The sequence below is a fragment of the Elephantulus edwardii genome, unplaced genomic scaffold (assembly GCF_000299155.1).
Source record: "Elephantulus edwardii isolate Elephantulus edwardi_28Jun2011 unplaced genomic scaffold, EleEdw1.0 scaffold00057, whole genome shotgun sequence".
NCBI classification, from domain to species: Eukaryota; Metazoa; Chordata; class Mammalia; order Macroscelidea; family Macroscelididae; genus Elephantulus; species Elephantulus edwardii.
Genome location: NW_006399807.1, coordinates 9,756,078 through 9,768,620, shown reverse-complemented (window position 1 = coordinate 9,768,620; position 12,543 = coordinate 9,756,078). Strand labels below are relative to the sequence as shown.

General features: G+C 39.4%; 1 protein-coding gene across 1 annotated transcript in view; it reads left to right on the top strand.

Moving 5' to 3' along the window:
* The window catches only part of ADCY10 (adenylate cyclase 10 (soluble)), a 135,111-nt gene that overhangs the window by 109,994 nt on the left and 12,574 nt on the right, over positions 1 to 12,543 (top strand). Inside the window, 4 exon segments of the mRNA XM_006887398.1 lie at positions 5,903 to 6,107; positions 6,186 to 6,282; positions 7,332 to 7,447; positions 9,501 to 9,618. Coding sequence (XP_006887460.1) covers positions 5,903 to 6,107; positions 6,186 to 6,282; positions 7,332 to 7,447; positions 9,501 to 9,618 — 536 coding nt within the window.

The following is a 12,543-nucleotide window of genomic DNA, read 5'->3' as shown; positions in this document are numbered from 1 at the left end:
TAGGACACATCCCTGGCATATACCCTTCCCAATTTTGAACCATGCGGTGTTGCCCTGCTCTGTTTTGACAACTGCCTCTTGGTCCAAGTATAGATTTCGCATTAGCACAATTAAATGTTCTGGGATTCCCATTCTTCTCAGAGTCAGCCACAGTTTGTTATGATCTATGCAGTCAAATTAGGGCAGAAATAAATGGTACAAGATGGAAAAACAATTGATATATCAATAAGACTAGGAGTTGGTTTTTTATAAGGGTCAATAAAATTGACAAACCACTGGCAAACGTAAGAGAGGGAAATAAAAACACAAATAATCTGAATAAGAAATAAAAGGAGCAATAACAGGTCAATGTTCTTATCAGTTGTAAAGGACCACAAGGGATATCCACCAGAGACACTGCCTTTGGGTTAGCAACACAAATCCTTAAGGACTATTCCACTAGAACTCCCTTTTTATGCATTATTGTTTTAATAGGGTCAGTATGAGTCACACTTTACTCAACAGCACCTAACAACAACAGCAGCACAAATATTGCATAAGACCATTATTCTAAAAATAGAAGGACAACTGGTAGGTGGGATGTGTATAAATGTCCAGAAGGAGAAAGGGAAAGGGAGAAGAAGATGGGAAAAGGCAAAGTGTGGAAATCAATAGACTAGCAGAGCTTAGTTCATGGATTAGGAGAGTAAAGGAATAGGAAATAATAAGGATCCAAAAGAGAAAAGGAAATAATAGGCATAAATCAATAGTAATTAATGATACAAAATACAATTCATATGAATGATTGTATTAAACACAATGTAAATGGAAGAGGGTATAAAACACAATGTATATGAGTGAAACACAAAGTAAATGAATTATTATATGTACCAACTTTTAAAAATGTTTTAAAAAGAAATGAAAAGGGCACTATCACAAAAGAGCCAACTAAATTAAAATGGAATTTTATTTAAAAATTGTACTCTAGCAACTATAAAAACCTAGAGAAAATGAACAAATATTTGAAAACTTAAAACCTGCCCAAACTTAAACAGACTAAGGTAGAATGCCTTAACAGACTCATAAAAAAAGAAAAGAAATGGAGAATCATCAAAAAAAACTCCCAACAACAAAAAAGGTCCTGGATCTGATATATTCACTAGTGAGCCTAACCAAGAACCCAGAGAAGAGCTGTCACTGATTCTACATAATTTCAGAAAATTGTAAAAGATAGAATACTCTCTGACTCATTCTATTAAGCAAACATAACTGTAATACCAAAGTCAGGTAAAGACACCACCAAAATAGAAAACATTAGACCTATATCTCTCATGAACACAGATGCAAGAATTCTCAATTAAATCTTGGCCAATAGAATCCAACAATATATATTTTAAAAAAATAACTCACCATGACAAAGTGGGATTCATAACAGTTATGCAAGACTGGTTCAGCATAAGAAAATCAAGTAATGAAACTCATCACATTAACAAGGCAAAGAACAAGAAGAACATGATCCTAACAATTGATGCAGAAAAGGACTTTGACAAAATCCTCACCCCTTCCTGGTTAGAGCAGTCAACAAAGTAGGAAGAACATTCAACAAAGTAGGAATACAGGGTAATTTTCTCAACATAATGAAAAGTACATGTGCAAAACTAAGTAACATCGTTCTTTTTAAAAATTTCATTACTGCTACTGCTACTACTACTGCTACTACTAGAGTAAAGGAATAGGAAATAATAAGGATCCAAAAGAGAAAAGGAAATAATAGGCAGTAGTAGTGTACTGTCAAATTGGATCTGACAGGTACAGGAGGAGATTGTCCCTCCTTCTCCAGCAGAGCATCTGGTGGATTCGAACAGCGCACCTCTGGGATTGCAGGGCAGCTTTTTGCCACTAGGCCACCAGGATAACATCATTCTTAATGAAGAAAGAGATTAAAGGCATTCCTCTTGAGAACAGGATCTAAACAAGGGTGACCACTATGACCACTTCTATTTACTATTATATGGGAAGTCTTAATGAAAGCAATAAGACAAGAAAAGGAAATAAGAGACATCCAAATTGGTAAAGAGGAGGTTAAGCTATATATGCAGATGATAGTATACTTGGAAAACCCTAAGGAATCTGCAAGTAAACCGTTGGACCTCATTGGCTAATTTAGCAAAGTAGCAGGATACAATATCAACATACAAAAATAAATCAGATTTCTCTTCACATTAATCTTTAAACTGGTATTCTTGCTCTTTAGCACTTAAAAGAAGTCCTTTACAGCGTATTTCCCAGTATAACACATCTTTTTATTTTTTAATTATTAATTGAATGAAAGTTTACAAAAATATTGGTTTTTCATTCACTCATTCATATAGATTCCCCTCTTCCTTCCTCCAGCCTTTAATCCATAATGCATGTCTGTTCCAGATTGCTGGTTTTGATACAATAATGTCTGATGGTTTGATCATTTCAGATTGTATTCCAATGTATTATTTATTATCCATTCTTTTCCTCTCTCCCAGCCACCCAATGCCTTAACTCTCCTATTTTTATACCAGTGGTCTTGTACAGTATTTTACCTTTTGTGATTGACTGATTTCACTCAGCATAATATCCTCTGGACTCATCGATGTATTGTGCTTCACTAGTTCTTCATTGTTTTTCATGTTGTATAGTACTCTATGGTACTATACCATGGAGCAATGGTGTCTCTCTGGAAACTAAGGTGCATCTGATACAGGCCATGGTCTTTGCAATCACTTGTTATGCGTCAGAAATTTGGACAATGACTAGGAAGGATAGAAGGAGAATTGATACCTTTGAGCTTTGGTGTTGGAGAAGAGTATTGAGGGTACCATGGACTGCTAAGAAAATAAACAGGTTCATCCTGGAAAGGATTAAACTGGGTGGCTCCTTGGAGGCAAGGATTCTGAGGCTTTGTCATACATACTTTGGGCATGTTGTAGACTGGTCCTTGAAGAGGGACATCATGCTTGGGAGGGTGGAGGGACAGCACAGGACAGGAAGGCCCTCTATGAGGTGGATTGATTCAATGACTGGGGTAATCAGGATGGGTGTATCGGAGAGAGTGTGATTGGCACAGGACAGAGCAGAGTTTAGGGCTATTGTACATAGGGTCGCTATGAATTGCAAGTGACTCGACGGCACATAACAACAACAACACTATTACATCCTTTGCCCCTCTTCTCTTCTCCTTTGGACTTTTATCCACATGTTAACAGTTACCCTTCTATTTTTACAATGATGGTTTTATAAAGTATTTGTCCTTAATGAGACTGAGTCAGCACAAACATCCATCAACAAATTAATGGATTGAGAAATTGTTGTACAGTCACACAATGGAATACTATGTAACACTCAGGAGAAATGATTGTCTTAAAATAATCTATACCACGAGAGAGAATGTTATTAAGTGCTTTCGAGTCACAGATGACTCATAGCAACCCTTTGAACGAAAGACCTGAACACTTGTATGACTTTCACCATTTCTCCTTCATAGGGTTTCCGGAGGCAAGCTATTTTGGAAGTGGATACCACTCCTGCTTCCAAGCTTAATTTAATCTGGGAGCTCCACCAAACACTGTCCACCATGGGTAACCATTATTGCATATGACACATTAGTGTCACAGTGGTTAACATCACAGCAACCATAAATTACTTCTGTACAGCAAATGGGCAGACCAGAGCTCTACTGCTTAGAAGAATGTTTGACCAAAAACAATTAAAACCAGGCCTGAGTGCCACAGATTAAAATCACTCACCTTTGGCTTGGTAGCATCACTTTCTGTCCACTAGGCCAACAGAGCCCTCTCTGTGTTGTGGTTGTTAAGTGCCATTGAGTCATAGACGACTCATAGCAACCCCATGAATGAAAGACCTGAACACTTGTATAACTTTGGTAGTTTATCCACGTTCATAGGGTTTCCAGAGGCAAGCTATTTCAGAATTGGATGCCACTCCTGCTTCCAAGCTTGTTCGAATTGGGGAGCGCCACCAAACATTGTCCACCAGGGGTAACCATTATCACATTTGACACATTTGTGACATCAAATTTCATGGTGTTTTGCATCCTATCAAACACAAAAGGAGAGAGGATAACTTTTCAAAATTTAAATTCTTTTATGGTTAATGTGTTTTTCCATCCATGGAAGACACTTAACTAGAATTCTTTGAATTTCTTGCCAGATAGTTCGAATACTATTTATTTCTCTAAAATCTTTTTTGTTTCTCTATTTTAGTCACTTTTTTGGTGTCATCCAAATTTTTTTTTTTTTTTTTTTTTTAGTGGTTTAAAGTGTCTGATGCCTCAGAGACATGAAGTCTTTTGTTGATCAAATGAAGTAGGGGCTGGTCTTTTCTTCTGTGGGATGGGTGAAGTTACAAGAGAGGATGTGTGTGTGTGTGTGTGTGTGTGTGTGTGTACTGTTGTTATCTATTTTTAAATTGGACAAAGGAAAAGTGAAACAAAGTAACAAAAAAACATATGCTACAAAACCCCAAACAAGATTAGACAGTAAAAGAAAATGAGATGGGGATAGGGGGGAAGATACCAAACAAACTGAGAGAATTACAAAAAGCTATAAAGAAGAAGATAATCCCCTAGCCTGGGGTAGTTTCTATTGGCCTTGCAGGACTCTTGGGTAGTTGGCCTAGAATATTGTCTTTGTCAGTCCAGGGATTGGATGCAGGCAGAGCATCAGACAGAGATGGCTAGCTTGAAGAGATCGTCACTGCCAATCTGCGATGCCCAAGAATGGTGCCCTCCACAGAGGGAGCACTGCTCCAAATATGACTCTGGAGCACATTGAGAGAGGTAACCCCAAGGGTACTCAGTGAGAGGCAAGGATGCCAATCAGAGGTGATGCCCCACCAATCCAGGGACTGACTGTAGGGCAGGCACTACACAGTCCACTGGCTTACAGGAGGAGTCTGAATGGAGACTTATGGGCATGTTCCCACCGCCAAATACAAACTGGTGTGGGCCCAACTTCAGACAGAGCTTTGAGCTAGCCTCGGGAACACTGGCAGCCACGTGAATGATGTAGAAGTGAAAGCTTCAGCCAGTGTTTGAACTTCCTTATCTTTTCCTTTTAAATTCAAGATTCCAGAAATTATTACTTATAGCTGTTATCTCTGTTCTCTGGAATCTTAGTTGAAGAGGATCTGGGTCCAGATCTGGCTACTCTGCCATTTTACCCAGAATTCCCAATGTACTGTCGAAGCGAAGAGAACGAATCCCACTTTGTTGTGTCTCATGTATCTTGATTCTTTTCTTTCTTTGGGAGATCATAGGATTGATTTATTTACTTGTTCTTCTTCCTCTGCTTGTTGTAGTGGTTAAGTCATTTTAGTTCTTTTATGTTTTTTGTAAGCTTTTTTAGTGCTTAGAATTTTTTTAAAAAACTTTTTTAAAAGGCAAAGAAATATCTTTTTTGTTACATTACAAAACGTAGTATGTATTTGTTAAAATAAATGAATGTATAAAATACATAAATTTAAAAACAAATGCCCTCTTCTCCATCAAAGCCCTTTCCTGCCTAAACAAATAAGTAACTACTGTATATATTTTTTAGTGCATCCTTTCCATGAATATTTCTTTCCTCTGTGATCATATATCTATATATGGAAGCTACTGCTTCACCTTTCCTCACACACACACAGTACGAGTTTTGCATTTCACTTAATTTCACTTATTTCTGCGGACATGAGGAAACATTGAGCTTGTCCTAAAAGGCTTGGTAAATAGTAGAAACCCAATTTAATTTCTGTTCTAAGCTTATCGCTATGACCTACTGACCTGCTCATTCTCAAGCTTAATAAACAAGCTGACAGACTTTAATGTCCCAGAGCTGTCTGCATTAGATTCCATCTCAATGTTGCCTCTTCTCTACTGCTGCCATTTCAGATCATTAAGGCATACCTGGACTATTCACTGCACTATCAGCTAAAAGGCAACCGATGTGAATGGTTCAAATATGAAATCATGGCCATGGAGCAGCTCTTCAGCCTCCCCCTGAAAGGCGTGGGCATTGAAACTGTGGCATATGCAGCTGAGACACTAAGCCACAGTAAGCTCCTGATGGGTCATCTGGATTTGGCCATTGAGTTAGGTAAGGGCTTGCTTTGCAGGGGAGGGAATGGAGGTACAAGTAAAACCCTTTAATACACTGGAGTTCTTTTATTCACAGGCACCCAGGCCCACAAAATGAGGGCACTGCTCCGGAATCCCAACAAACACTATATGGTCCTCTGCAGACTTAGTAGAGCTCTTCTCTTGACATGCAGGTAACCTTGAAGTACTTTCCAAAATTAGGAGGATAAAGTCATGCTCATCAAATGTTCACCCCAGCAGTGTGGTGAAGAAGGGATTATGCTTTACAGAAGGATGCTGTAACTGATAATCATCGTCTTTTACTATCGGACACCACTGGTTTCACAGAATTCTTTCTTGTTCAGCATTTCTCATCTGTCTGCTCACTAAAGAGTACAGAACGAGTTTCATCCTGAGCCCTGTGACCAGAGGGAAGCCAGATAGGCATCCTTGCTGTGGGCATCTGGCTTCCACCATCGTCAGATGGAGACAAAGGCAAAGTTTGACAAGGAGGCCAATGCCTAGAGGACAGCAGCCAGGACCACATCCAAAGGTTAACTTGGCCTGAGTCGGCAGTCATTCTGGTAGAGGTTCTGTGAAAGAGCAATTTGAACAAAGAACTAGTTTGAGGTGGAGAGTCCGGTCCTTGGTGGGAGTGGGCTTGAAATTCTATTTAGTCCTGAATTACTAGACAAGACCAAAACTAGACAAGGACTGAATTCCATCCTCTTCCTTCCAACCTCTGTTCTCTTAAATCATCTTCTAAATAGATACTCTTTCTTGGGTTCTGGGTTATTGTGGTGGTCTGCTATCATGTCGGAACTGACCCATAGCTGACCCTCTAGGAGGTTTTCAGAGGCAGTTGAATCACCCAAGAGGAGATTGGCCATCCTTCTCCTGGGGAGCAGTTGGTGGATTTGAACCATGCCTTTGGGATTACAGTGCCGCAGCTTAGCACTAGGTCACCAACGGCCCTGGGAGAGAGGTCGTTTCCTCAGGTCCTGGGAGAGCGGGATCACTTGTCAGTGTCCTTGTCTTCAAGGGTTTAGTGTCACAATTGGGCTTTATGGATCACAGCCCTGAGGCAGGTTCTGGCGAGAACTCTGAACAAGCATCCCTCTGCCTGCCATCATTGCCCTGCTTGCACTACCTTGAACTTTGGAACTGGCTGGCGTGGAACATCTTGACTTTAACTGAATCTCACCGTTTTTAAATCTCATGATCTTTTTTTTTTCTTCTGTAGATATAAGCAATTAATCCAGGTGCTGGGATGGCTGTGGGATCTTTCTGTTGCAGAAGAACATATCTTTAGCAAGGCATACATCTATTATGTCAGCCTGGACATCATGCTTTATTGTGGTAAGCATGGCTTAGAGACTAAAAACAACTTATGGTATAACACCTTTGCTGGTATATTGTATCTACTGTTGGAGTTGGAGTGTTAAGATTCCTGGCTTTCTGGCTGAAAAGAAGTATGGCAGTGTTGGGGAGAACCTTGCCTTTGTAAGCTAACGAACTACCTGGCAGGTGGAGTAGGTTGTAACGGAGCTGAGGGGAGAAATAAGTCTAGAAGAACCTATGGGGTATAAGTGGCCAGTTAAGCTGTCAGATCAATTATCATTTAAGTGTTGTTGTTGTTAGCTGTTGTCTAGTGCATTCCAACTTAGGGCAACCCCAGGGGTGCAGAGAACTGCACTCCATAGGATATTCAAGGCTATGGCCTTTCAGAATCGGATCACTAGACCTTATTTCCAAGGTGCTTCTGGATGGATCTGAACCGCCAATCTTTTTGTTTGCAGTCCAGTGCTTAGCCATTTGTACCATCCAGGGACCCCTATCTACAGTGGTCTCGATACATCCTTTGCCAAAGTGTTTACCTTTTAACAGAATATTACTTAGAGTCTTCACACTTTGGAATAAGTCCTAGATTTCTAATGAGAAAGTCCAAGAGAATTCCAAGAATTTGTAGCTGGTGAGCAAGATGATTTGGAAAACATTGGAGTTTTATCCTGGCAATCTTCAAGTTACACCAAGAAGGCAGCCCTTGTTTTCCCTTAGTGTATATATTAAACTAGAGGTGCCTGGCTGGGAATTTTTACCACCACACCGTAATTTGCAAAGGGGATACAGATGTCTCAGGAGAATGGCCAGAAAGTGAGAAGGGATGAGTGGGAAGAGGGAGAAGTTAAGGCTGTAAGAGAGGCCTGCTTCTTGAGTCTGAGCTACAACAGACTGATTGAAAACCCACATTTGCCTGGATTATATTGTGGGTTGGACCATGCATATGTGAAATTCCACAAAAGCTGGGACTCAATAAACATAGGGCGGGGCAGTCACATTAATGCAACTTTGTCATGATTTAATCAGACAGTAAGGTCTCTCTCTCTTTCCCACAGTGAGAAATTTTATGGAGAGCTACCTGGGTAGTATAGTTAACAGGGAGTTGTACCTCTAACCTATGTGGAGGCTCAAATCTGCCAGCAGCACCACAGGAGAAAGACAGGCAAGCTCCTGCACAATTTACAGCCTCAGAAAGCTGCTGGAGGACTTCCGAGCTGTAAAACAACCCAGTGGTAAATGGAATTTGCTCCAGGACTTAAGAACAATAAATGACATAGTTGAGCCTTTACATCTTGTGGTTCCTAACCTTTATACTAAAATAGACAAAGTGCTAGTCAATAGGCCTTTTATTTTAAGAACTACCTTCCCTCTGTAACTTGATTTGTGCCACTACTTGGAATATTATTGCTTTTTAATTTTTGACTCATGTACTTTTAACTTGTTAGTTAAATTTGTGTCTTCTAGGCTGCAACACTTCCATGATACATCTTCAAGGATATGAACATGTACGGCTAAGCACAATTGATAACAGTGAATCTAAATTCCAAAATCAATCTCCATAATAGTCTATGTGTTTCCTACTGCCAAAGGGGCCCTTTAGAGTAGTGAGAGAAGATCTTCCCCCTGAAACCTACAGCGTCCCTTTTCAGCAGGAAGTAGCTAAAGAAAATACGCCATCCCCTTTTCCTTATGAATCAGGGTGAAGTCTCTCTCAGGGAGGAGTGATAGGGAATGGCAAAGGACACACTGACAAAGGAGATTAATCAGAACTGGCTTTGACAAGCACTGTGGCAATTGGACAATTAAAACAGACTTTCAAGGGGGGAAAAAAAAAGAAGAACGAACTGGGGAGGAGGGTAGGGAAGATAGTGCAACAAAGAATGAATGGAAACCCAAAATCTCTGTAAGTATTCATTAAAATTAATAAAATTTAATAATTAAAAAAAAAGAAAGCTGCTGGAGGGTCAGCCATGAGGCAAGTCTGACTTGATGGCAATGAGTCTACTTGACCAGGAAGTTAACCATCCTACCCACCTGCAAAGCTCTCTTATTTGACTCTATTTCTCTTTAGGCTTTGTTTATAGGACATTTGAAGACTGTTTGGATTTCTTATACAAAAATGAAGACAACAGAATCCTCAAGTTCCAAAGTGGCATCTTGCTGGGCCTGTACTCATGCATAGCTATCTGGTAACAGATATTCTTGCATATTCTTAAATTCCCAAAGCTGAAAAAATGTTGAATCCTAACAATTTCTAGGAACTTGAGGAAAAGGAGTTTCATTTACATCTGAGACAGACAACAAGACATCAGTGTTTCACTGAAAGTCACATTAGGGATCATTTAGTTCACTGCCCTCAACCAAGGCCAGTGAGAGATGGTGTCTCCATAGCATCCAATGTCACAAATTTCTTACATACATGCCACCATGCTGTAAAATAAATAGCAAAGATTACTAGCTTTGAGAGGTGTTGAGGCTTGAGAATTCGTAAACACCACAGATTACCCACCCACTCCTACCAAGACCTAATCAAATACCATTGCTGATAAAGCTAATGTTAAAGGATATGACTTTTTTAATCTGTAGTTAAGTGGGCTTCCTATGTTGAACCCTAGGATTAGACTTGTCCACTTAGAAACAAGCATTTGTGGAAAAGTTAAAGTTTCCTCCACCTTTTCTCTTTCCACCATGTGGAAGAGAGAAAGGTAGTGTAAGGTTCACTGTGACCTTTTCCTTAAGTTCTCTCAAAACAGAAGAAGCAAGGGCTGACCTATACAATCCCAATACCTGTCCCAAAGGTTACCAAGCCCCATCACTCCTTATCAGAGGAGAGAGTGAGGAATGAGAGGAATACAGCATGGATGCTTCTGCTCACTCCCATCCCTTATGGCTTGTCCCTAGTGTCACATCTTTTCCTAGATACATTTTTTTAATTATATATTGATTTGCAAACAGAATTCATATACATTGTGTTTCACACATTTCTTCATTCACATTGTTTCATACAATCATTCCTATACACTATGTTTTACAAACTTAATCCGCACTGAATTATGCCTACCATTACCCATCTTTTCAAGTCCCTTGCCTGACTTTCCCATTTCTTTTACCCCTCCTCTCTCCACCCACCAAATTGTGCAATGGTATGAATTTCCTCTGCCTATTCTCACTCCTCTGTTCCCACCCCTTTCTCTTTTGGATCGCTATACACATGTACTAATTATCCTTCTATCTTTATAATAATGGTCTTATGCAGTATTTGTCCTCATGAGATTGAGTTAGTTCACTCAGCATAATGCTCTCCAGTGGTTCTCAAGTTATGTAGTAATTTTCTAAATTGTTGCTACTGAGTGCTGCATAGTATTCCAATGTATGAATGTACCATAATTTCTCAATCCAATCCCTTGTGGTTGGACATTTGGGCTGTTTCCATGTTTTTGTGATGATGAATAACACTGCTATGAACTTTGTGTACAAATCTCCATTTGTGTCTCAGTTCTCATTTCCTGAGGGTATATTCCTAGTAGTGGAATAGCTGGGTCATATGGGATTTCTATATTCAGCTTTTTGAGGAAATGCCAAACTTCCTTCCAGAGTGGTTGTACCATTTTAGATCCCACACACAGAATGAGAGTTCCTATCCCTCCACATCCTCTCCAACATTTGTTGCTTGCTGCTCTGTTAAACTTTGACCTAGTGACACTTCTTGAGAAGAAGTGCTCCTCCTGTGCCCTATTAACTCATCAAGTTTTTAACTCATTAAACTTGTAGCTATGGCCCAACTTCCACCAGACAATGATGCCCCCTGTGAGTTCTCTGCAATAGCAGTTTTTACTTTGCTTATGAAATAGATCAAAAGAAAACATTAATTAAATTACTTCTATGGCTATTACCATCTGGAGCCATGCTATCTGTTATGGCCCTCTCAGAGGTTATGTGATGAGATTTAATGAAAACATAAAGACGTTAGGTCTTCACACCAGACATAAGGCCAAGGACTCAAAGAAAGGACCAGAGAGAAAGTAAGCAAGCTTAAAGCAGCTTTATTAAGGGGGCTCCCAGGTGGGATTCCTTGGTCTGGAGAGAGAGACAGACCAGGAGAAAACCATGCCTTAAGGTGGGTTGGGGCAGACTTTTTTTAAAAAGTTTTTATTTTATTTCATTATTTTTTGTGTGTATCATCAAATCAGATCTGACTGATACAGGAGGAGATTGTTCCTCCTTCTCCAGCAGAGCATCTGGTGGATTTGAACCGTGTACCTCCGAGATTGCAGTGCAGCCTTCTTGCCACTAGGCCACCAAAGCTCGCCTAGGGCAGACTTTTATAGAAAAGTTCTCCAGGGAGAGAAGGAAAGGACATTCCATTGTGGTTTAGCCAGGTTGGCAAGGATGTTTGCTCCCTTTGTTGACATTCTTTGAAAACTTCATTCTCCCTTTTGACCTTGGTCTGGGCCTGACAGAATATATCATGATCATAAAATGTCACAAAAGAGAGTTGCCTCAGATTGAACTATAAATCCTATCACATTATAAATATCATTGGAAAAAGTGAAAATCCAAAACTTTGCTACACTTCCACTTAAAGCCCTCTCACCTCCAAATTAAAGTTCAAAGTACAATTGAGTTCAAGTTCAAGGCATTAAAACTTCCAAATCATCCTTATCAACTTTTTCTTTAAAAAAAGAAATGGTATTTATTAAGTTAGTCAACACGTCCAAGTACATAACCTAATAGTAATCATGCAATTTTACAGGAATAAAACATGACATTTTAGGCACTGATAATTTACAACCTTTAACTTCAAATGTTCACGAGGGAGCAAGGATTTAGATACTAACAACAAAGCAAGAAGGCAAAAGCACTTTGGAGACTCAAATAAAAGTCTTTTGTTTTTTGTTTTTGTTTTTTTTTTATTACAGATAAATATTTGGTAGTTCACAAGGTATGTGAAATGAGCAACAATTTATTTCAGTTCACTTGGTTTGCGTATATAGTAAGTTCAGTAAGAATTACAACTGCATTTCTTTTTTTTTAAATTATTATTAAATTTTATTAGTTTTAGTGAACATTTACAGAGATTTTGGGTTTTCATTCCTTCATTGTTGCACTGTTTT